The 26,292-nt window shown below is 40.2% G+C and overlaps 1 protein-coding gene across 1 annotated transcript in view; it reads right to left on the bottom strand.

The window, feature by feature from the left end:
* Positions 1-4,186: 4,186 nt before the first annotated feature.
* The window catches only part of ZCCHC2 (zinc finger CCHC-type containing 2), a 52,088-nt gene continuing 29,982 nt past the window's right edge, over positions 4,187-26,292 (bottom strand). Inside the window, exons 7-14 of the mRNA XM_036244300.1 lie at positions 23,542-23,625; positions 21,577-21,634; positions 19,303-19,438; positions 18,150-18,214; positions 17,660-17,754; positions 12,509-12,637; positions 7,035-8,522; positions 4,187-6,168 (exon numbers count right to left, since the gene is read on the bottom strand). Coding sequence (XP_036100193.1) covers positions 6,101-6,168; positions 7,035-8,522; positions 12,509-12,637; positions 17,660-17,754; positions 18,150-18,214; positions 19,303-19,438; positions 21,577-21,634; positions 23,542-23,625 — 2,123 coding nt within the window. The 3' untranslated portion in view covers positions 4,187-6,100. The remainder of the gene's footprint in view (positions 6,169-7,034; positions 8,523-12,508; positions 12,638-17,659; positions 17,755-18,149; positions 18,215-19,302; positions 19,439-21,576; positions 21,635-23,541; positions 23,626-26,292) is intronic.

The raw sequence follows: 26,292 nt of genomic DNA, 5'->3' as shown, positions 1-26,292 counted from the left end.
ACCTGCTCTGTGCTCCACATCCAGTGCTTTGTGTATTTTGCCGTCTAACCCCAGTCGCTACTCTACAAAACGAACGGTATCTCCATTCTGTAAGTCAGCCTGAGGAAGGCCGTGTGCACGGTGGGTGGGTGCTACCTCCTGTACAAGTCCATTTGACGAGGGCGTTCAGTGCCCAACTGAGTTGCCATGTTGCAAACATGACCCAACCCTGATGTGCTGGTAGGAGTGAACATGCAGGAACTGCTGGTAACCTGGCCGGCTCCTGCCTCTCATTTTGGTGTGCTGTCCCTGCTCAGAGACAGAGGGGTCATTCTTGGCCTTTGGAGTGTATTTGAGCAGTGACGGCTGGTAAAGGGACAGTCTTTGGGCAGATGTCAGAGCTTTAAAAATATCAGCAGTTATGTGTCTTTTCTGCTATATTTCTTAATTTCTGAAGTCTTAATTTCTTCACTTACAGCTCAATTTATCAAGAAGCCCAGGGATAAAAAACAAAACCTGTGCAGAGCAAACCTCAGTGTTCCACAGTGTGTGTGTGTGTGTGTGTGTGTGTGTGTGTGATCTTGGATGTAGGTGAGAACTGCTGCTCCTTGGATTTACCTGAGACAGGCACGTGTTCAAAGCCTGGCTCTAAAAGGCCTGAGGACCCATCTCCGGAAACGTTCCTTCCTCCCACACCTGCAAATCCCTCAACAGAGAAACAGAAAAGAGATGTTCTGACCAACTAGGACCCAGCCCAGTCCTGCCTCAGAGACCCAGGGGCCCCATGGTCGTTAAGACCATGGGTGCCTATGGCTTCAGGCGGTTTTAAAAGGTCACTGCCCTCGGTTCCTCTGAGAAGCATCTGGGTGCAGGAAGCAGTACCCAAGGTTAGCATTAGTCTGAAGTTGGGGCCTGGCCTTCATCATTGGCTTGTCTGTGGCACTTTGCCCCTCTGCACCCCGAGTTACTATTCTGTACAAAAGGGAGGAGGAAGATCTCATGCCCCTCAGTTGTGCTGACCAATGACCACAGAGAAAAAGTGCAAAGTACCATCGGTGTGTTTAAGAAGTTTATAACAAACTTAGATTGCAATGGCCAAAAGGGGAGGCTGCTCAGATTACTGCCATGACCATTTGCCCGCACTCTTGGAGGTTCTGGGCACAGGCTTATAGTCTGAAGTGTTTTCTGCCTTACCTTCAATTTTCTCTAAATTAGGTCAGTGGGAAATAGCATCTGCTTGCATGCATTGTCCTCGCCCCCCACGAGGGGGCGCTGCTTCCCAACGAGCGATTTCTTTTGGAGACAGGCTGGCTGAGACCTTTCACAGCGGATGAAGTTGGAGCTGCAAGAGGAAAAAGAAACAGGAGGAAGAATCAATAGCCCAGCCCCCCACCTCGCCCCACCCCTTACCCCCAGATTTCAGTAGCAAAACAGGATCTCGGGATTAAGAGTGGTGGTGGCTGAGGCCTACAGTCGCTGCGGCGGAGCTGTGACTGCAGGAAGGGTCTTTGATGCCCCTTCGGTGACCTGCCCCTTCCCAGAGCAGGGAAGAGGGAGCCTAAAGCCACTGTGCTTCCCAGATAACAGACATCTGCAGGAGCTCACATTTTTCAACAGAGGGCCGATGTGAGACTGACCTTCAGCGGGGGTGGGGGGGTGGCTGAGCTGCCCTGTGCACACAGTCATGTGATGGTCTAGAGGGCTGCCTGAGCTCAGACCTGCCTCTCCACCCTCGGAGTCCTTGGTTCTCATAATAGCCACCCCTGCAATCCCACCCAGAGAAGGTCGGTCCAGAGTGCAGTGACCTTGTCGGAAGTCAGAGCAGCCTTCTATGACCTCCTCCCCCACCTCGGCTCCTTTTTCTAAAAATAAATGGGCCCTTGGGTGGGGGTGGGGTGGGGGAAGTCAGCATTTTTTCTTGAGATACAATGGTGGGAGGGTTACCGGGCTGAACTATGGTCTCAGCTTGCCTCCATCTGCTTTCACCGCTTGAACCTTAGAATGGTTTTGTGATCAGTACAGAGAATTGACGAGGGGTCTTCCAAGCTCAGATGGATGATGCTCCTAAGTACTAGAGGCTACCTGTTTAAAAAATAATAAAATGAATTGTTTTACACGGTGCTTTAATGTTTTCGGAACCGTCACAGAACATTTTGATTTTTAGCACATACATAAAAAATTAAATGTGGGCTTGCCTTGTAATGAATTTACTCTATTTTGGTACTGAAAAATCAGGACTGCGGGTCTGAGCCCATATATATAGCACACGGCTGCCATTAATTGGGAAGCTCTCCAAGTAGACTTAATTTTTGAGCACCAGGGAGGGGTATGTTATGTCTGTTTCCAGTGGAGAGTTGAAATGATGAACCTTAATACACGAAGAGCCGTTTGCTGGGATCCTCACCGCCCAGAGGACCACCGCCTTCACTTAGGCCTAACCCCTCCCGCATGTCCCGGTCTCGGAACCAGAATCACAGTTCTGTTCATCAAAATGGAATCTAACATTTGAGTGCCTTCCTGGCGCTCTTTCGTCCATTAGGTTGGACCATTCCCATTTACTGTTTCATTTCTCTTCATAGCCATAGTTTAAAATAAACGACTGCATTTGTATCTATGGAAATGAAGCTAGAGGTCCAAGTTTCCTTCAACCTAGCTCTCCCACCCCCCTTCCGTTCCCACTGCCTCACCCTAGCCAGCCTCCCAGCTTCCAGGCTTTCTTCAAGCTCAGCCAGCCAACTGCTTCCTCAACAATTACTGTCACCGTGGTTTTCTTCTATGTAAGACTTGGTGACTTCCGATTGTTCATTCAGTCAACTCCAGCATCTCCAGTCCAAGTCTGTTCTATTGAACCACAAATCTTTCAAAATGTCCCCTTGACCATAAATGCCCTTGTCTCCTCCTCTCACCTTCCAAGGACACAACTCTGCCACTTCTAGTCTGTGCCTTTCTTTACACACTTCCTCCCCAGACTGCAGTCCCTTCCCCAACACAGGCCCCCCCAATCTGCCAGTCCTGTTGGGCTCTGCACACTCACCTCCTCCAGGGGGCCCATCACAAAGGTGTGCAGGTCGCATGGCACCCTCCCTCCAACCTTCCACAGCACGATCACTGCATCATCTCGGGAGGTGTCAGGAGACACGCTGAAGGACTTCCACGCGGCTGGTGTGTGTGCAAACCTCTTGGAAAGCAGTATGGTACATCTTGTGTGATTTATATTTATACCACACCCCCCGCCCCCTGCAATGGAATACTGTCAGCTTAGTAAAAATGGCCGAACTGCAGGAAAGCATCCTCTGGACGGTAGAATCAGATGAGCTGAGGCAGTCAGACCGGGTCCAGGGCACCCTTTCTATAAGCCCGGCACATGTACGGGAGGAGGATGTAAAGTGTGAGAATGAAATTCCGAGTAGTGGTTACCTTGTGTGGTGGGGAAGGGGGGTGGATGGGAAAGGACACAGGTGATGACACTGGGGACCGCACGGACTTGGAGGTGGTCCTAAAGTAGGTAACTGCGCACAGGAGCACCTGCTGGCTATAGGGGAAAGTTGGTGTCTTGCAAGCCATCAAACCCCTGCCCACTGGGCACAGACAGGACTTGCGACAGACGGCTCCACTCACATCTGCCCTGAGGGCTGGAGCCCTTCTGAGTGATTTCACAGAATGGGGGGGGGGGGGACTGGGGGCTGGGCTGAGTGACAAGACATTAGTCGCTGCCAGAGGATGTAACTGATGTACAGAGGCTTGGAAAGCACTCCCCAGTAATCTCCTATAAATTATTGATTGTATAAAAACTGGCTGGAGACTGGATTGTAGAAGAAATGACCGATGAAATATAGTATTGTACCGAGAGAGTTGCCGGGGAAACAAAACCTATCAATACATTTGAGAAAGCAAATGAAGTACTCCACACTGTTGGTGAGAAAGGCCTGAACCAGAGACATGGCTCCAGGGTGACAAGGACAGGTCCTGGCCCCTGTGGCAGCAGACATGCTGTCTCTTCTTTTAGTGGTCACACGGACAACTATGGAGTCAGGCTGCTCGGGGAGACTAAAGAACGCCCGTGTGGTGAGTACCTGGGATTCACTGCCCACATCGCAGGGAAATAGTGGGTTGATTCTTTAAAAAAATAAAATTGTGATGCATGATGTCTTCCTAGCTTTCACTTTCACAATTTGTAATAAAGCACGATTCTTAAGATGTTTTTCATTTTTTTTATTGCTGTTAATTCAAGGAAAAAAGATTGCATAAAATCCAATCTGTTCTAGAAATATAAGTGGACTTTCCAGTACATAACATTTCAAATATCAAAGTATATGGTAAACATACAAATAAGGAGAAGGTAACACACCTCCTAGGTACAGTACAGTATTTTAAATCATAAAATAAGCTCCATAAAGTACAACTGGCAAGTGATTCACGACGCGATCGGCACGTGGCTTATCAAAACTCTCGCCTAACAACTCAACTGCAGCTTAACAATTTAATCATGTGGTCCAAAAATACCCAGATCAAATAAAATATAATTAATCAAAATAATTTCCTTTACTCAAACATTTTTTTTTTTAAATTAAAGCTTTCATCTACCCCTTCATACCCGCCCCTCCCCCTAAACTCCCACCCCTGAACATTTCAAAATGTACATTGGTGCTATAAATATAAATGCTACCTATGAAGCATTGAAGGAAGCTTCTTTTTCTTCAAGTGTTTCCTCTTGTCTAGCAATTTGTTAGGCTTCTGAACCAAGACCAAACCTTGCTGTTCCTCTGCTGCACAGTTAAGACCTTTTATTTCCGCTCTGTCCGGGGGTGGGAACAGACCCGAGCCCAAGCCCTCCCCAGGACTAGAGCTCCTGCTGTGGAACACAGAGGTCCACCAGACACACCCCATCTTCCAGATAACCTCAGTGCACTTTAAGAAATCAAAAATTACCTGGAAGCAATTTAGTCTATAGATTGGCTTTAAAAAACCTTTTTTTTTTTTTTTTTTTTTAAAACAGCAGCATTAAACTTAGTGACATGACACTGACATGATTAATACCATCTTAACACACATGGAATTCAGTCTTTCACATTATAATCAAGCACAGTGGTAAACTGTTATAAAAGTGACTTTGCTACGAGAGACAGGTTAGGGAACAGATACCTGACTTCTGCAGAAATGCAGAGCTTCTGTTCAGACTGATAAACCACACACATTTCAACACAATGTAACACTGTAACAGGCAGCACAGGGAAAGGAGATCTTCACGGGGTCATGTCTCTTAGCATGACACAATGGCAGGCCACAGGTAACGACAGCCGTCACCAACACAAACACAGAGGACAGCACTCACACTAGTTTGTTCACTGTCTCTCTGAGCAACAGGCTACAAAGTATGATGAAGTAAAAAGTTGTTCGCTTGTAAGAAAAAGCTCTCTGTCCACTTCATACATATTTTTTCAGTTTCATATGGTTTTACTTTTTCCACTTATTTTAATTTTATTTGGACAACAAGCGCTGCATATAGGTATGTAGTATGTGATGCTCTTTATTACAAATATACACCCTATGTGGGGAATTTGATTTCTCCCTGTGGTTAAGGTGAAACATCTGACCCTCAGTTATGTGCAGAGCAGGTACAGAAGTGTGGGCCAATGCACCGGTCGCCCCTGCAGAGGCCACGGAGCGCAGGCGGGTGGCGGGAGAAGAGTGTCCTCTTAGGGTGAAAGTGAGAAAAGCTGGGGAAGAAGTATCTTTTTATCAAAACCATACGACTGTCACCAGTGTTGTTAAAAAAAAAAAAGTCAAATACACAGTTTTAAAGATTCAGTAAACATTGCACACAGCAAGGATTCAGTGTAAAAAAACCCATGTGTTCATTTTCCTTTCGATAGTTTGCTTGGATGTTTGAAGTACATGTATCACACAGATAGCCTGTTGTTGAACCAGACCAGAGGCTCGAAAGCAATGCATTGTTTGTTTTGGACATTGATACAGGAGAAATGAAAAACCCCAACTGCATAGAAATCTCGGAAATGTATAGACAAAGAAACACGAACAAAATACCTTTCCTTTCCTCCCCTCCACACCCCACCATGACTCCCCACACTTCAGTGTATTAGGTAGGCAAGCTTTACTCGGTTCAGTCTGCAGAGTCCAACGTATCATTAGAAGGGGGGAGGGGAGGTGCGTATCTCAGTCTGTAAGTGCCTAAAACGGGAAAGAGAACTGCTAAGTCACTGCTTACAATGCAACGCATCACAAACCACTACAAGTTAGCAAGTGGGCATGCTCGTCACAAGGCATCTTCGTCCCAACCATGATTCCAAAACGGTAAATACAATTACTTTTTAAAAGTAATATGAAGTTTGTGCTCTAAGCTACCAAACTCCAGCTTCCTTTAAAAATGCCAAGTATATACTCCCAATTCAAGACTCTATTTCTGGGTGATAGCTGGCAAAATGACAAAAGCAAAATGCAAGTGAAAGATAACAGTTTGAGGTGTATGCAGAATTTGGTATCTTACTCATACTTAGGGACATTTTGGTTTTTTATGGTAATAATATTCACTTTAATTCAAAATTCCCTTCTCCCAAACCGGTGCTTAAAATATTTTTTTCCTTAAAATGCAGTAACCTTTTATTTAAAATATCTGCTGGGCAGAAAGAGAGCATGGGTCAGTACACTGAGACCAGCTGATTATGCATAGAGACACTAAATAACAACTAAAAACCTTACATGTCAGATGACTACATTACTTCGTAGTTTTTCAATATTTAAAAATTTTTCTTACTTTATGAAAGAGGATTGTAGCTTTTAAAAAAAGTGCTGCAAACCAGAGATTTGACCTTCTATTCCTTAAAAAGTGCCTTTGTGGTTTCTTCCTAACTTGGAAAGGACTGCTCTGAACTTCCTGGTGCCGTGAGCTGGGCTACACTAGGCTCTGCTGTCTGCATTTTATGATTAGTCACCTCCGTAAACAAACACACAGCGACTTTCAACAGGCTCCCCAGGATCAAAAGGCGGGGAGACACAGGCACACTAAAAGCAAGTCCTCTGGGAGCTCTCATGATTACCTTGTTGACTGGCCTCCATGGACGACTGCTTACACTCCTGTGCAAAGTGTCCGCTTACACCACAGTTGTAACATGAAACACTCCCATTCTTCTTGGGCCCCGAACCGCTCGTGTTGGCAACTACGCTGGGCGCTGCATATACGGGATAGTATCTCCCAAACCCTGCCACCTGCTGCAGGCCATAGCTGGCTTGGCTCCCCATGACTGGGTCATGCACCAGTCCATTTGCATATGGAGTCGGAGGCAGAAAGAAAGGAAGTTGGTTTCCATTGCTCTGATGTGCTTGGCTGAGGTAGCTGCCATTGCAGATGGATGACAGAGGGAAGACTGGGACTCGGTACACAGGTCCGGGCATTGGGTTGGGATAATAGTAACTATTTAGCTGGAGGTTTCCATTGGTCCCACAACTGCACCTTCGTCCACAAGAACCACAAGGACCCGAACCCACCTGCTGTGGTGGCAATACTGTCCCACTAGCGTTCGTGTTTCCCACAGCACTGATGTAAGAGGTGCTGTCGCTCTGTGCAGTACTGTGTGTCAGAGCAGGACTTGGGCTGGGGGCGGGGCCTGGGGTGTGGGTAGGAACCGCAGGAGGAACTGTAGCCTGGGCCTGACTCATGCCAGCCCCTGCTGGCTGGGTGGACGTTGCCACTGTGGTGAGCACACTGGAATTCTGGCTGGGCAACACACTGGCAGCGAGGGGAGAGCCTGGTAAGGTGTAGGGAGCTGGTGGCTGTGCGGCGGAGAGGCCAGCTGCTGAAAGAACTACTTTCACGTTGGTAGGCTGAGGGACTGTTCCTGTGTTTCCCTCAATTTGAGGCACCATTTGATTGAGTCCTACCACTTGGGATGCAGATTTGGTGATGGGGTCCGTGGCGGTACCAGGAGACCCTGGAAAACTACCCGGGTTGTGGACAGGAATGAAGGCCGTGCTTGGTGATCCGATGCTCAGACTCCCAGCTGGCTGCTGCGGGGCGTTCAGTGTGCAGCCCTCGGAAGCTCCCTGCGGCGGTGGCAGCTTCAGCCTCTGGATGGTCAGGTGCAAAGCAGGTGCACTGCTATGTGGAAGGAACGCTGATGGAAGAGGTAAAGGGGAAGCCAGCAGTTCCAGGTGTTTTTCCGATTCTCCAGCAGAAGCTGCCGGCCCTAGGATCCCAACAGGGGTTGCACTGGTGGACTCCCTTATTGCAGAAATAGCAACAGGACTGGGAACAAGCATGCCTATTGTTTTGCTGTCAGCAGATTTGGGGGGAGGAACGACAACTTCAGACTTCTGGGCACCGTGGTGCATGACACAGTGTAAAGTTGGCATAAAAGAAATATGCTGATACTTGGGCGAGTTTAAGGGATCTAAAAGGCTTCCGTTGTCGCTTCCCAAGGAAGCCATGTCTACAGGTGGCTGGACAGTGACAGTCTGGTTGACAGAGCCGTAACTTGTAAACCTGGTTGCTGATGGATTCCCAGAATCCTCAGAATTGCTGTCTGTGTCTAAGGGAAACAAATATAAATACATGTCAACACAAGTGTTAACTCCCATTTCTCTTGCTGGAAACAAATTTTCAGTCTATCTAAAATGAACTCTGAAGTTTGGAACAGGAGGAACTCTGTCCCCTCAGCTTCCTAACTGCTAAGCTGACCTTTTTTTTTTTTTTAATTTTTGGCTTTCTATGAACTTAAAAAACATACAGAGATTCTGAAAAAGGTAAAACTATGGAGACAACACAAAGATCAGTGGTTGCCAGGGATGGAGGTGGGGAAGAGAGAGAGCACAGGGATGCTCAGGCAGCAAAAACACTCTGTGTGATATGATAATGACAGACCATGTCATTAATCATTTGTCCAAAGCCATCGAACACATGCCATTGAAAGTGAACTCTCAGGTAAACTATGGACTTTGGGAGATAATCATGTATCAGTGAGGGTTCATCCTTGGTAAAAGTCAGCAAGTAAATAAGTAGATTGACAGATAAATAAAGAAATAAACCATTCTAATGAGTTATGTTGAAAATGGGGGAGGTTGTACATGTGTGGGAGGAGCACAGGTATACGGGAAATCTCTGTATTTTACTCTCAATTTTACTGTAAACCTAAAACTGCTCTAAAAAAATAGTCTTTACTTCTATTAAAAGAATAAATGGAGAGAGAAGCAACAGAAGGTGAACTGGAGGCTAGGAATGAAGCACAGTATAAAATACAGAGATTTATTTAATATCACCTTATTACTGAGAAAAGGACCAGATATTTTTAAATTTCATCAATTTTAAGCCATTTACCTGATTTATATTCTGTAATGCCAAACCCAAGGTCTTCCTATCTGTCTCACATAAATGATACAATTTAAAGGAGCTTAATTAAAACTGTATTTAACTCAAATATCTAGAGGTAGGGAATAAAAGAGAGTTGTTTCAGAATACAATAAATATTCGTATTTTTAAATATTCCAGTGGGGGAAAGAACATTTACAGCTCCCACCACAGTCACAGGACAAATGTGCTGGGACACAGGAGTCAGGGCAGGGTGAGCACTGCCTTCCTTTCTCCATAAGCAGAACGATGGAGGCAGATTCAAAACCAACTGCATTTGCTCTCATCACTGCATCATTCTTATGCTTGTATACAGAAATAACTTCAGCCCAGACTTCCCTGGATTTCCTGACTTTTGGTATAAAGGGGGCAAAAGATAAACTCGAATTCACACTGTTTAAATATAATAAACCCAAACGCTGCAATAATATGTACAGAGACCATGCAATGAACATCTCTCTGCTCATATATAAGCAGAATTGCAATATATACTCAAATGTTTATATTTATTAAGGTAATAACTGGTTATATTCAGCTAAGATGTTAAAAAAGAGTTTTAAACAGGACACTAGAAACAAATCATACAAGTCTCCCTGGACAAAGGTTAAATAGAACCTACTCAATGACAGGACATCACGGTAAGACTAATTCAAATATTATAATTTACCTCAGAGGGAAGAGATTTAATTTATGAGTAAATGGTTCTAGCATAAACTCCCCTAATAACTGAGGTGCTTATTGCTAAATTTTACAAAACAAAAAGAATCCAAAAATTGATAACTTATTTAAGGCATATATATCTGTACCATGATTATCAGTACAGAGTTAAAGATAAACATTGAAATCCAAAAAAGCTGTGACATTTTTCAGATGGTCAATTAAATTTCTATATAAACTGGGCTTTGTTTAAATCCCCCTCCCCCAAATTATAAGAGAAAGTTACAGAGGTAGCAGGCTCAGGAAACAAGTTACAGAAGCGAGAAGGGTCTCTGGAGCGCTGGAGAGGGAAAAGCACAGCGTGCTCCTGAGAGGAGAGCACACCTACATTTTAAGTCACAGCAAATGGCCCCATGATTTTAAATGGTCCCAAATGATTTTCTGGGCATTGTAAGGACTCATCTAGCTATTTAGAGATAGGTCTCATCATTTTCTGTGGGTTAATTTTGAAAAGTATAAAGTCTCAAAACAATAACCCATTATGACCAATAAGAACAATTAACAACAAAGCCACATGCTTCTCAAAGCAATTTTTTCAAGCACTCAAAATTAAAGCTTTAAGAAAAAATCACAGTGTATATTCACTTCCTGCTGGTTTTATAGAGTCCCAAATGAGTTTTCATTTAGAAAAGGCTCATTCAGTCACTGATAACTGAGCCTGTCTGAAAAAGGGCAGATTCCTCTATCTAGGCCCACCAGCTCACCCTACCAACGACAGCAAAGGGATGCTGTAAAATAAACCAAGCATACAGATATACTCGGCAGATCAGAAATGTGGTGCTGCTGCAGACTGGTAGCAGGTTTGGTATGACTTGAAAATAACTGCAAAAGTAAAGAGTGGCTTTAATTGTATGTGATACAGCAGCATAACTGCCACTGTTCCTAAGATATGACCTGATAGTGTAACACAGAAGGCAAGGGCCTCAGAGAGAGAGCTGTGGACTCCCCCAGAAGACGCCACATGTGGCTGAAATGCTATGGTCTAAAGATCTCTATGGATCTTCAGGCAACCCAGAGAAATCATCTAATACTGTCCACCAGAATAGGGTACCTTATAACCAAGATATATCACTAATCAGATGTCATCATGTGTAAAAAATGACATCCTCATTCAACTTACACATTTTGAGATCTCACTTCTGGAATAGCAGAGTAAGGACTTCTGATACTCCATTCCTTAAAGGCAACAAGAATCCTCGCAAAAACTGTCCACACCAAAAATTTCAGAACTCTAGAAATTAACTAAAGACTTGCAGCAGTTTGAGGAGTGTTTATTCAAGAAACACGGGGGAATCTCAAAAATTGCCAAGTACTGTGGCACTTTACCTTGCCTAATTCTGTCTCACTTTCTCCAGCTCTGAAGTAGCCTTGTAAACTAACAGTCTTCAACTACAGAAGCTATGAAAACCAGCAGCCCAGCAGCCACTAGAAGTATGGGTTTGGAGCCCTCTAAAAGCCGTCCCCAAAGAACTGTCACCATTTGACTGGCAGGTTCAGTTCACTCTATGTTAACAACCCTTTACCCACAGGGCATTAGTCACAATCAATCAGCAGCAACTGTTCAACAACTTGGCTGCTTGAGACAGCATTACCAGTTAGGGCTAACAAAGGGCTGCCAAAAAACGTAAAAGGAAACACTGGACATTGAGATGTTCACTGGGAGCTTTGAAAAGCTTCAATATATTCCTGGGAATCTAGACGGCCACACTCATTGTCTAGGGCTGTATGCATGCCCAGAAAAGACCTAAGAAGGCCTAAACTCTCATTTCCGGCTGACTCTGGGCCTCTGTTTAGGAAGGAACTGAAGATATAATACATACAAAAAACAAATACCAAAATGGCAGATGTAAATACTAACTTATCAATAACTACAGTACATTTAAATAGATTAAACATTCCAATTAAATGACAGAGTTAGGCAGAATAGCTAAAAAACCATAACCAAACTATATGCTGTCTATAAGAAACACACCTTAGATTCAAACACACACAAAGGTTTAAAGTAAAAGGATTAAAAAAAGAGGTACCCTGCCAACAATACTCAAAAGAGAAGTAAAGTGGCTATATTAGTATCAGATAAAAATTAAGACAAAAATTATTACTAGAGACAAAGAAGGGCATTTTATAATGGTAAAAGGGTTAACCCATCAGGAAGAAATAAAGATTATAAATATATGTGCATCTAACAACATATAAATTTTCAATCTTTCTACACTAACTCTATATTTTGTTATGGCGGTCTTTTTTCTATTTAATTTCATATGCAGTGAAATGTTTTTTAAAATCAACATTGCCAGGAACTGCTAAGTCAATGGTCTATATACCCTTTATATCAATTACATTAAAAATCAATAATGACATTTATGACAACATAAAATTACTTATGTTTGACTGATTTTAAAAGACAACATGTATTTCCCTCCACTACCCCCATGTTCACTCCAAAGAGCAAACCTCTGTCTTTTTCTTCTTCACTTTCAAAACTCTCTCTTCCATCATGTCGTGGGCTAGAGGGAGAACTGTAACTCTCTGAAGATGTTTCTCCACATGTGTCATGTCCAGATCCAATGTCCAAATTCGCATCTAAAAATAATAATTCTATTTTAAAAAATCATGTTAAGTAATTAAATTAAATTCTGAATTGAACCAGTAGAAATTAGTTACACCTGTTATTGTTATTTTTTTTTTTTTTTCAGTTTTCCTACAATTACCTAAAAAGCTGATCCCTGGCCTAAGTAAAAATTCATTATTAAATCACAATTTTAATTCAAAATAATTTATAAATACATTCTTAAAACAACTAAGGCAACGGAAAAAGCCAATCTTACTGATTTTAAAAAATCAGAGTTAAGGTTCTTTTTGGGGTTTGTCCAATACAGCATGTTGGGCCACTTTCAAAGTCTAGATATTTTAACTTCTCAGAACTTGGACATTCATTCTTTAAAAGACTTCAAGAATAGAACTGACTGCCAAAAGTGTCCATTCAGTTAAAATTACTATGCCTGAGTATTCAAAAAGAGTAGAATCCTATCTAGTAGACTGAGTAGCTCTTTGGGTCTGCCTAGAAGCCAAGGTGACACAGAGGCAGTGTTGAGGGTGAAGTGCAAAACCTGTCATGACCAATTAGTTACATCTGTTTTGAGCACAGAGGTGAGATCATTGGTATACCTAGTAATGGACATTCCTGCACTGGCCCTAACTTAGGGTACATTGTCTTATTCATTTCTATATATCCATTAGCTAGCATAGTTTCTACCATGCAGCAAGTATCCGACTTGCTTAGTTCAGTGTATAAAACCTCATAAAAGGGATTCCAGAGGGATCTTTAGAACTAAAGATGAGTAAATTGTTTCCATGGCAACCTAGTAGAACCAATGAAAGCTAGTAAACTATGAATCACTTGGACAAAATGTGTGTTAGAGAAGAGATATGTTTTGTGATGACCAAGTCAGTTGACTAATCTGTGACTCTTGAAGGGAGTAAATGTGTAACTATGTTAAGATTGTTAAAGATAGTCCGGCTGGTGTGGCTCAGTGGTTGAGCATCAACCCATGCACCAAGAGGTCAGCGGTTCGATTCCTGGTCAGGACACATACTCAGGTTGTGGGCTGTGGGCCAAATCCCCAGTGGGGGTATGCAGGAAGCAGCCAATCAGTGTTTTCTCTCATCGATGTTTTTTCCTCTCTCTCTCCCTCTCACTTCCTCTCTAAAAAAAAAAAAAAAAAAATCAGTAAAGGAAAAAATTAAAAAAAGATTGTTAAAGATGACCTAGCCTAGCCCAGCCACAATGATGGATGAATATTGAATAAGAAGTCATTAAATGTTAGTAACTCCTTGTGAGTAATAAAATGCCAAACTACCAATGGAACTGCACAAAATTTCATGAGGCTGTATGTGGCCGAGGAGTTACTTGGGCAAGTAATTATTTTACAAAACAGTAACCTGGAGTATACTTATCCATAATAATAGGTTTTGAACTACCAGTCACAGTGCGACCAAGGGTGCACATTGACACCAATGGCTACTTGGAGACAATCTAATGTGCCATAGTGGCCCAAACCTGGCATTACATCGGACTAATGAAAATGAAACTTACAAACTTATGGAAACTCTGCATATAAAGATTTCAACGAGCATATAACAAAACAAACAATTTAAGGATTAAGAGAATAAAAAATTCAATATAATAGTCTCAAACCAGAAATGATAGGCTAAAAGGGAGCCAGTCGGGCAGGTGAACTGAGATTTGCTTACTGAAACTACAGTGGAGTCTTTGAAACTTCAAAGAGTAAGTTACAGAATATGTGTGTGTGTGTGTGTTTAAAGCATCTATTTCTCAAAATGACATAATTTAAAAAATTAGTTTCTTTAGATTATATAGCCAGTGAACATTTGAATCACCAAATTATCATATATTAATTTGTAGTTTTCAAATAACTAAATACATAAATCTAAACATAATGTTCTCTTTTTGATCATCCCAAAGGTGCTTCAGAATTGTGTAGAGTCTGGAATTTTTATGAGAAATTATGTGATACCCTAGAGTCAGGAGGTGTGAAGGTAAGGATATGCCAAAGGATATTCCACAAACTGCCCATTTAAATAGAGATATAAACATCTTTATTTGTTATCGTGTCTCACAGGGTAAAAGATCATGCAAGAAGACAAAAAGCAAAAACTTATACTAGTCACTAGTCTAACAATAAAAATCCTGGTTATTAGTATTTATGAACAAACAGAAATTAGTTAGACTTAACTGTTTAGGTACATCAGAACCACAATTAAAGAAAGTCGAGACTTTTAAATCACTAAAACCTTTTAAAAGACATTGAGAAGTCAACCACCTCATTCCCCCCAAAATGTTTTGGTGCCACAATCAGCAACAGAAGAGCAAGTGGAAGAAACCTCAGTGACACACTGGAACAGAGTTCTTAATGACGTGAACAAGGTAAATCACACGTTTCTTGAGCAGAGAGTTAAAGCGTGGGGCCCTACAGCGAGTGCACTGCGAAGAACACCGACGGTGACTGGCACTGAGAGCTTCTGGGGAGGCAGCAACATGGAGAGAAACAGTGAGGGATTCTTTTGTTCCTCTTTGCACCTTTAGAATTTCGAACTACATGAATGTATTACTACTCAAAGTAGAAGTTAAATTTTTAAATTAAAAATAAATAAACTAGACTAAGTTATTTAAAGATCTGAACAACATGCGAATCAGAAGGACCCAATATTTTCAGTTTCAATATAGAATCTACATTTTATGATATATGTAATTGTTACATAAAAAAGAAATCTAGCCCTGGATGTGGTTGGAGAGTTGACCTACGGACCAGAACAGTCCCGGGTTCGGTTCCCGCTAGGGGCATGTACAAAAAAAAAAAATCTTAAATATATCTTGAGTTTACTGAATGCTAATAGTAATTCCTTGATACTTTAATATTTTAAAGAGAAATTAATAAACAGAGGGGTTGGAGTAAGTTGGAGACAGTAAACATCTGAGCTACATTTGACATCATGAGGCAAGCTGTACAAAGTATATTTTATTTATAATCATGCTCTATAAATGTAAATATATATGAATCACTGACATGTGTATACACACACACACACAAGATAAAACAGGCAGAATAAGGTTTATTTTAATCAAACATCTGGAGGTTATACTTTCATAATATTTGAAAACAGAGAAAGAAATTGGAGCTTGAGACATAACTAAAAAGTTCTTAATAAACTTTACAGCATATGTTTTCTTCTAACTTAGAGCAGTGAAAAAGAGCTAATTATTGAACACCTATGTGCTCAGTGCTAGCTAAATGCTTTTGTCTGCTGTCACATTCAACTTTTACAATCTGGTGAGGGAGGTTATTACTCCTGTATTACAAATGAGAAAATAAAGCCTTCAAACAGGCCACACAATTAAGAAACTGCTGGAGTACAAGAGTCAAACCCACATTTTTCTGAGATCCAAGTCCACGCATTTCTACTCTGAAAATATGATGCTAAAAAGGAAAGAAGTGCTACAAACTTCTTTGGTGAGCACTAGTTCCCAAATTATGTGAGACAAGAGACAGTGATATTGTGAGTGTTGTATATACAGGGTGGGGCAAAAGTAGGTTTACAGTTGTGAGCACGTGAAATACAATTTATTCTGGTATTATTATTTATTAATTACTGTATTATTTATTTGTATTACAACTGTAAAACTCCTTTTGCCCAGCCCTGTATTTGACAGGAATTTCAACTGCAGAATGACCCAATTTACTGAGTATGTGCTTTAGAAGACAATGTGGTGGTAGTGTAGGAAACGAACTTGAGCCCTGGCTGGTTTGGCTCAGCAGTTAGAGCGTCCACCAATGGACCAAAGAGTCGTGGGTTTAATTCCGTCAAGGGCACGTAACTCAGTTGTGGTTCAGTCCCCAGGACTGGTTGGGGTCGTGCAGGAGGCCACCAATCGATGTTTCTCTCTCTTTCCCCCTCCCACTCTATCTGAAGATAAATGGAAAAATATCCTTGGGTGAGGAGTAAAAAAAAATGAACTTGAAGGAGGAAAGAACAGACAAGGAGACCTGGCAGAAGGTATTTCCAATCATCCACTGGCAGAGACCTTCTGTCTTATTTCAGCTTTTTCCTCCTCCTTTTAGCTGCCATCACCATAGGAATCATCGAAGTGTTACAATACACTCATAAACAACAGTCATTTTATACCAAGTCATTTCCCCCCAAAGACAGCTCAGTTAATTCATTCAATGAGTTGGTCCAATGATTTTATAGTCAAAATTAACCACATTTCCTTTACCAGTATTCAATCTCTCTAAACAAATATCTAGTTTAAAAAAATACTCCATTAAAAAATATTCTGGTTATTTACGCTGCATCACAACTTAATGTAATAACATTCTGAATAAAATCTACATTTAAATCCTTATTTGTGGGATCAGTCCAGGCTACAAATGTGTTAAGTACACAAGTGAACAAAACATTCTTCTAATGGTTTATGGGCTTGTATTCTTTTTTTATCTTTACTATTAATAGTAAGGGTCAACATAACACAAAAACAGTTATCAATGAACCAGCAGAAGAGTCATTTCTCAGTCAAATGAACACAAAACCTCTCACCTAAGAATAAAGTGACCCTAAAATAATGGTGGGTAAATAGAAACCATACAAATCTAGTACAAGAATCTTGAGGGCCTAAATTCTCCTAAAGCCCCATAAAACTCCAGAGGACAGTCATTAAACATAAAAAAGTCAACAAGATTCTAAAAAATGACTTCATGTAAGAGTGGGTTCTGGTCTGCATGGGGGTGGGAAAGCCCTGCCAGGTCCCTGACCCTCGTCTGGAGCAGGGACTGGCTTGAGAAGAAAACAGGTGGTAGCAGAAAAGAGAAGAGCTGAGTCAGCAGAACTGTGGCAAACTCCAGGCTGAGTTACATTCCTTAATTAACTCAATTAATACTTAAGAACTGTTTAATTCAGACATTTTTGTTCACATCAATGCAGGATAAAAGTATAGCAGGATCTGACATAACAGCTCAATACCTACTACAGAAGTATCATACTAAACAGACTTCAGTGATGGGTATTTGAAACAAAAAACATTCTTACCTTTCACAGAAACACCCTGGGCATGCTGAGGAGTGGAGAGTCTAATTCCATTTATTCTCGTATTCAATCTGTTGTCCATTTTCTTAATTTTCTCCCTAAACCCAAGTATACAAGTTATCAACATTTTTTATAAGGTTCTGTAGAGAACACATTAAATTCAGTAGTAGTACAATTCCCCTCAAATATATTTATAATTTTAAAAGTTTTAGTAAGGTGTACAACACTAACGTATAATCTAAAAGCAAGATTTAGTGTACAGTTCTGAGAGTTTTGCCCCTCCAAATTTAATGTATTTCACAATAGCTTTACTTTTATCACTTGCATATGCTGACTAGTTAGAACTAGAAAATAAAGCCCAGAAGTAAAAATACAAAGGAAACTAATGAAAAAATACTACTTATACCACATAAACTAAACACACCCATAATCAAATGTTATATATTGCCTTTCTTACCAATTTCCATTACTGGAGACATTAAATTGAACCTACTTTTCTATTTGTGGCTTTCCTTTCTTCTTATTTATTGACGATAAGCTTCGTTTTTCAGTTGAATGCTAGTGAAGAGAAGAAAAAGAAATCAAATAGAGTAAAGCTAACCCTCATTTCTACAGGTATCCTCTTATTCTATTATCAACATAAAAATGATGCATTCCTAGTTCTAATAAGTTCTTATTTTCAATCTATTTTTGAAGTTATCTACTAGAAGCACTAAAATTTTTATATTCCCTGACAAATACTTATTATTAATCATGAGTAAAATATCTACTTAGTATTTTGCTTTTAAAATAGACCTGTATTTTCTTGTGACCACATAAAACACAATGAGGTAACTGTATCTGCTATAGGTTTTCTAGTATTTTCTTAAAGTTCAGGTTTGGTAAAACTGTGACACACCACTTTGCCAACTCCAACCAGAAAAGGTGCGCAGATGCTGAAGTGGAGGCAGAACAAGCACAAACAATGTCCTCTGAAAACAGGCCATTAAATAAGTTTGGCTAAGATAACATACACTTTCTCAGTATGTGCTTTAGTTCATAAAAACACATTCCAGTAAAGGATAACATTTGGATCTGAGTGTTGTCCAGAAACAAAAATCAGGTTCACAAATCTCCTTTCTAGAGAGAGTGGTCCTCTCTCTGCGCATCAGCAAGCACTCCCCCTGGACCTGTGGAGCCAAATTACCTGAACACACTTGAGAGCACTGTGCTTTCTGATCTCACCAACCCCTAAAGAAGCAAGTGTGTCCTGATGACACTCAGGAGGCCAGTAAGCTGGCCCAATTACTCATGAGGGCAGTTTCAAAATTCACATCACCAGTAGCAATATAGTGACAGAAATGTGAATAATTCTTTCAAAAGCAAAATCCTGGCATAACAATTTAATGTATCTCTAGTTAGAATGAACTGTTTAGGTATCATACTAAAATTTACTCAATTTTTGAGCAATAAAAGAAATCTAAATAAACTTCAGGTCTCAGAAGAGCTTAGATCATATGAACCAATTACATTTAAAGTCTAACACAAATCCTCAGTCCTTCTTACCAGATATCCTATCTGACATAATAATGCTTACAGAACTCGACTCTCACTGAGTAGCAATGCTTGAACAACATGATGCAAAGACAAAACAAAGCCCCAAATACCTGGTCAGCTAAGGCCACACAGTGCTCAGGGTGAGGAATGGTGGCGCAGCTTTGGTTCCTCCAGCCCACAACGCCATTCTGTTCAGGGTATTGCACCGAGAGCCCCTCCAATGGCGAACAACTTGTACCGATTGTGCTAACAAAAGGAAAGTTTATGCAAGTATGAAAATCTGCCCTCAGTAATCTAACCTACTGTATCAAATATTGAGAAAGCTATAGTAACCCTTGCTTTAGTATATATAAACTACACTAAATAAAAAAAGTATACTATGAGAATAAATCAGTATACAACAATCTAATCTATTTAACAATTAATCCCTATCTCTAAGGAGATAAATAACAGATGTGCATGGTCTTGGACTCAATGCAATGGTTATCCTGCACCACTTACAGTTGGGGTATAACCCCAATTTTGAAAGAATCACTAAGTACTGTGTATGTCTAAGGTGTGTGAAGGGACAGGATAATGTGACTGAAAAATAAACAACAGAAAGACTCATCGAGAATCCAGAGAATGAAATAACTATACATGGATTTTAAAATAATAGTGCTTAACATAACCAATGACTATAGGATTGAAAATTTTTGAAGAATACTGGAAAATATTAAAAAGTTGAAATTCTAAACCGTAAAATTAAATGAAATAAAGAACTCGATAAAAACAGATGAAAAAAAAAAGCAGTGAAGAGAAAACACAGTAAGAAGAAAATAGACTCGAGCACTGAGAGAAAAAAATATGGAAAATGCAAAAAAAGTTGAAGAGACATGGGACATGGTGAAAGGTCTAACATAAGTACTCTGAGTCTTGGAAGAGAGATCAAGAGAATAGGGTAGAAGTAATATCTGAAGAGATAATGGCTTGGACTTCTCTACAACCAAAAGGTATTAAGCTTCAGACTCAAGAAGCAGAATTCATTCAAATAAAGCTATGAACATATTGCAGGAAAACTGCTGAAAACCAGATAATGAGAACATTTTAAAAAGAGAGTTTGAAAAAGCACATTAACTTCCAAAGAGTTAACTACAAGATTAAAAAGTGGATGCCAGCTGTCTTAAGTTTGAGTTCCCCCTAAAAGCAGAATCTGGAATGTCATAGTTGATTTTAGAGATGCTCCCAGGAATAAGGAGCAAGGAGTGGGGAGAATAAACTAGGAGAGGAGGAAAATCCAATGTGAGGTTCCCACTATAAGCAACAGCAGCTCAACCCAGCTGCAACCTCCCAGAGTTACCAGTTATCTACCCCAAAGGACAGGAAGCTAAAGCTCCCACCTCAGTTGAGGACTGACCTCTGGGGCAAATTAACTTGCACTTCTTTCTTTTTTAAAAAATTGTTAATCCTGCCCTGGCCGGTTTGGCTCAGCTGTTAGAGTGTCAGCCTGCGGTCCAGAGAGACCCAAGTTCAGTTCCCTCTAAGGGCACATATCTCGGTTGCAGTTTGTCCCCGGCCCTGGTTGGGTTGTGCGGGTGGCAGCCACTCAAAGTGTACCTTTCATGTCGATGTTTCTCTCTCTTTCTTCCTCTCTCCTTCTCTCTCCCTCCTACTCTATCTGAACAAAAAAACAGAAATATGTCCTCGGGTGAGGATTAAAATAATAATAATAATAATTATAATAATAATAATAATAATAAAATACATGACGGCTATAGTTTGTACTTCAGGAGGAGATAAATGAAGTTACAGTAACTGAAGGTCCTCACATGGCAAGTGGTACAAGCACAATTAATATCACACCCTAATAAGTCAGAGATGTACAATATAATCTCCAGGGTAACCACCGAAATAATCGAAAAACAATGTATAACTATCAAGGCTAATAAAAGAAAAAAGAATTAAAAAACCACTCAAAAACAAGGAGGTGAGAAAACACAGAAAATATACAACAAATAACAAGCAAATAGCAAAATGATAGCATTATAGCCAACTATTTATCAGTGATTAAAGTAAATGAGACACTGATTTAAAATGTACAGACAGCCCTGGTCGGCGTTGCTCAACGGTTAGAGCACCCACCTACACGCCAAAGGGTCGTGGGTTCAATTCCCAATCAAGGGAACATACTTGGGTTGCGGGTTTGATCCCTGGCCCCAGTCGGGGCATGTGCAGGAGGCAACCAATCAATTTCTCTCTCTTACACTGATGTCTCTCTCCACGCCTTCACCCCACACTCTCTAAAAAATCAATGGAAAAAATATCCTCAGGTGAGGATTAACAAAAATAAAATAAAATGAAATGAAATGCACAGACATCTCTCCTTTTAGGAATTAGATACCTACTTTACAGTGGGACTCCTCCCGGTGTGTTTCTTGTGCATTACGGTGTGTTGTAACACGTCTAGAGTGGAGGAAAAACAATTTATTATACCAAATGCTTCTGCAAAAATCCAAAAAGATCACGCAACTAATTTATGTAACTGTAATAGTGTCGACAGACCTTGTAGAGCACTTTTCACAGAAAATTCCTAAAGATCAATTTTTCAAGACACAATACATGATTAAATTTTCTTAAATATCCTCCCAAATGTGTTCACCTAATAGTAAACAATTTTTCCCAAAATGATGAAAGTTTACTAGGAGCATGCCACTGCAAAACTATAACAATCAATTTCAGGACCTTTATTTTAAATCATTAAAAAAAAAAATGAAGTGTCTCAACTATTAAAAATATACGTCTATTAGTACAATAAATATCCCAACTCCCAGATATCTCTCTATGTCTCTCTTTATTAAGAAACAAAATACCACAGAAGCCAATGAAGGTCCTCTTCCATTCCATTCAACTCCCTCTCTCTACAGAGGTTAACTAGTTGAAATATTCCAGTGTCTGCTTTTATTTTAACTACTCATATATGTATTCACAAACACATACAGTGGTGTTGCATGTTTGAATATATTATAATTGTTTTAAATGCCACCTAGTATAAATCTGAATATGCCACAGTTAACTTATAACTTTATTAACATTTAAAGCATTTGGGTTAATACCCATGTATTTGCAACCCTGGCCAGTTTGGCTCAGTGGTTAGTGTTGGTCCACAGTCCAGAGAGACCCGGGTTCAGTCCCTCCTGAGGGTATGTACCTTGGTTGCACAGTTTGTACCCAGCCCCAGTTGGGGTCGTGTGGGTGGCAATCAGTCGATGTGTCTCTCTCGCATTGATGATTCTCTCTCTCTCTTCCTCCCCCTCTATCTGAAGATAAATGCAAAAATGTCCTTGGGTAAGGATAAAAAAAAAAAATACTCATGTATTTGCTATTACACACATACCTTGAGAACATCAGTCCCTATCCCCTGACACATGGACAACAATTACCATAGAAGGAAAATTGCCCGGCAGTAGCATAAAATTAATTACCTCCAACTTCACTACAGTGTCAAATTTCTGTCCAAAATAGTGTGTCAGTTTGTATTCCCATCAGCCATAGATGAGAATTCCCATTACTTCATATCCCTGATGTCACATGAAAAATGTTTTGTCAATCCAAAGAATGTCACACGATATCTCGTTTTTTTTTAATGAATTATTTTTATTGAATTTATTGAGGTGACACTGGTTAATAAATCATATAGGTTTCAGGGGTACAATTCTATAATACAACATCTGTATGTTATATTGTGTATTCACCATATCTCCTTGATTTTAATTTGCATTTCCAGACTACTACTGAGGTTAAACACTGTCTAATGGCTTTTCAAATTTCTTCTTCTATGAATTGCCTATCTTTTGCAAATATTGCCAGACTGATTTTCTCAATGATTTTTAGAAGAATCTTTCTATAGTCTGGATGTAGTCTTTATCTGTAAATATCCTGCAAATGTCTTCTAATCCTCTGATTTCTTGTCACATGTTAAGTTCTAATTTAGGTTAGAAAAATCACCACTATGGTCACTCTTTCACCTTGTCAAGAAAGCCTTCTTGTCCCATATTGTTAACATTTAAAAGTTTATGTTTTGTATTTTACATATTACATCAAGTTTATATGTTACATATAATTTGTCATTCAGTTAAAATTTCTGTGCACGGCATAAGTAGGAAATATAATAATATGTATTTCTTATTGGAAAGCCAGCCAACACCATTTATTGGATAGCCTATTTCCCCCCACTTATTTGTAATGCCACCTGTCACACTCCAAGTTCCCATGTATCTGTTACTCAGCTCCTTAACCTGCTCTACTGGTCTGTTTGCCTATCCCTGTTCCATACGAGGCAGAAGGACTTATTCCAGTGAATTGACATTTACCTTCTTCTTGACTTGAAGCTTCTGAGCTGTCCTCTTTCAAGTGTTCTAATATCTTGGAAGTCTTCAGAGAGGATTGTAAGCTATCTGTAGAAAGTGTTCAATTCCATTAACTTTTTAGGAAAATTATAATAAAGAAAACAAATATAATAACTATTTTTCTCCCAGGGAAGATTAGAGTGGAGAGTTAGTAGCAGAGAACATTTCTACCAGATGGGACTTTTAAGAAAGCAAGATGACATAGCACAAAACACGGGGCTGGGAGGGGGGACCCTATTTGTGGAACCATGTCTCCCCATAAAAACCACAGGACTGGAGCAAGTTACTTCAATCTGTCAGCCCACTCCCCCACAACACACCGCCCTTGTGCTCAAGTGCTTCTTAAACATTTATAGTATTGTAAGGCTTTTTAAAATGTCTAATTTGTTGTGGGTCATTCCTTTCATAACATGTCAAATTGCTACAAAAGACTCGGTGTCTACTCTCAGTTTCACTCTTCTATTACAGACCAGTGACAAGCAATCTGTGGACCAGCACCGACCCACAGAACATGCCGAGATAGCACTGGATTACTTCTCCATTTAAACACAGAAAACCCAGCAGGATTCCAGCATTCAACACTTTAAGTCATTTAGGAGTTTAACATTTGTTTCCTCAGTTGTCAGGATGTGCAATGTTGCTCTCTATCCCACAGTGGGGGACAGTAGAGCTGTTATTTTTCAAATGAGCAAGTGCAAATGAACTCTGACATGTTCTTTGGTGAAACAGCTTCGACATCCTGACCAGATTGTCCATAATCTCAAAACATGTACTTTAATACATTATTTTCATAACAAATTGGTATCTTAAAACAAAATCTACCAGCTTCTTTAGCATTCATTGCTCATGTAAATTAAATATTGCCAAGCTCTAAGATGAGTTTTTTGTCATTTATGTATGTACTATTCACTTGGGCAAGTATTTTTGGCCAGCCTATTAAAATCTGAATTAAAAGTTTAACTCTATGCTCTAATGAGTTTTTAGAACTAAAGGTGTGATTTATATGTAGTCAATAAAACGTACTTAAACTTAGTTTAAGCAGAAAGCACCGATTATTAGATCTATACAACTCTAGAATGACCAGGAGTCTTTTAAAAAGGCTATTGCCACTATTCAGATGTAAATTTAACCATGAAGCTGTTCCTCTCGTCTTAGTCTACTAGTCATGAAGAGTCATTAATTCTAGTTGCTACTTATTTGTTTTAAATATTTAAGGTATCTATATACACACACAAATGACTCGGAAACTTTAAAAAGTTAACCCATATGTCATAATAGCCAATCATACCATTTTTTTTACGTCTTTCTCTCCCACCTAAAATTGAGAAAATATAATTTTCTTTCCCCTTTGAATACAGAAAAACATGATTTTTTGAAAGCAGAAGGAAAGATATATATAAAAAAAAATCTAGACACTTGCCATATGGCTGTGCTTAAAATTAGCAGACATTCTCCTAAAACACACATTAAAGTTACTGGCAAAATATCTTTTTTAAAAGGCATCTGAGACCTGGCCAGTTTGGCTCAGTGGTTAGAGCGTTGGCCCATGGACCAATGAGTTGTGGGTTCAATTCCAGTCAAGGGCATGTACCTCAGCTGCAGTTCATCAGCGGCTCTGGTTGGGATAGTGAGGGAAGCAATCAGTGGATGTATCCCTCTCACGTCAATGTTTCTCTCTCTCCCTCTCTCTCTCCTTCCCTCCCACTCTATCTGAAGATAAACAGAAAAATATCCTCAGGTGAGGATTAAAAAAAAATTTTTTTTAAAAAGGCAGCTGAGCCCTAGCCAGGTGGCTCAGTTGACTGGAGCACTGCCCCATACACCAAAAGGCTGTAGGTTCATTTCCGGTCAGGGAACATAATAGGTTTCAAGCTTGATCCCCAGTGAGGGTACATATGGGAGGCAACTGATTGATGTTTCTCTCTCTCTCTCTCCTCCTTCCTCTCTCTCTAAAAATCAATAGAAACATATCCTTAGGTGAGAACTAAAACAAAAAGGGCAGCTGAGATAGATGTGTATAAAACCAAACATAAGGCAGACAGACTGTGATGAACACTGAAACAAAGGGCAAAATCAAACTATAGGAAGATAACAAAAAAAACTAGAAAATCTTCATGAGGTGAAAGTTCAGTTGGGTCTTAAAAACAGGTATGATTTTAACAGGCTGTGACAAAAGAAAGCATATTAAGTTTGAGTGCAGAATGAGCCAAGACACTGGGACAGGAAATGGCAGGTGCACTGAATGATGGCCCAGCTGTCCAGCAGCTAGAGCCTGGGAGATGAGGAAGGAGGGTCAAGAAGGCTCCCACAGGGCTTGAATTTCATACCAAACTTTGAAGGTTCTGAATAGGGGATTAACAAATTGATCCCTGAGATAATCCTGAGATAGGTTAAAGTACAGTGAGAAATTCGAATATTTGAGAAGAGCCAGGCTTTGTATAGTCTCTTCATGAAAGAAAAAAGGCCTCACTGACAACAATGGGATTGGTAAGGAGAAGATGAAAAGGAATGAGTCCTCTGTCTGGCATTGCTGGACCTTTAAATGACTGTATAGGAAGAGGAAAAATGAAAGAAGTAAGGCCAAGGTTTGCAGTGGAGGAGGCTGGGAATTCACTATGGGACTAAGGGACACAGGAAGAAAGGCAGATTACAAGAGTATGTTATACACCATGCAACCAGCACTGTGGCACCTTTACAACCTGTAATAAGGTCTGT

Source organism: Molossus molossus, unplaced genomic scaffold, assembly GCF_014108415.1.
Source record: "Molossus molossus isolate mMolMol1 unplaced genomic scaffold, mMolMol1.p scaffold_m16_p_6, whole genome shotgun sequence".
Classification (NCBI taxonomy): domain Eukaryota; kingdom Metazoa; phylum Chordata; class Mammalia; order Chiroptera; family Molossidae; genus Molossus; species Molossus molossus.
This window is presented reverse-complemented; position numbering and strand designations above follow the sequence as displayed.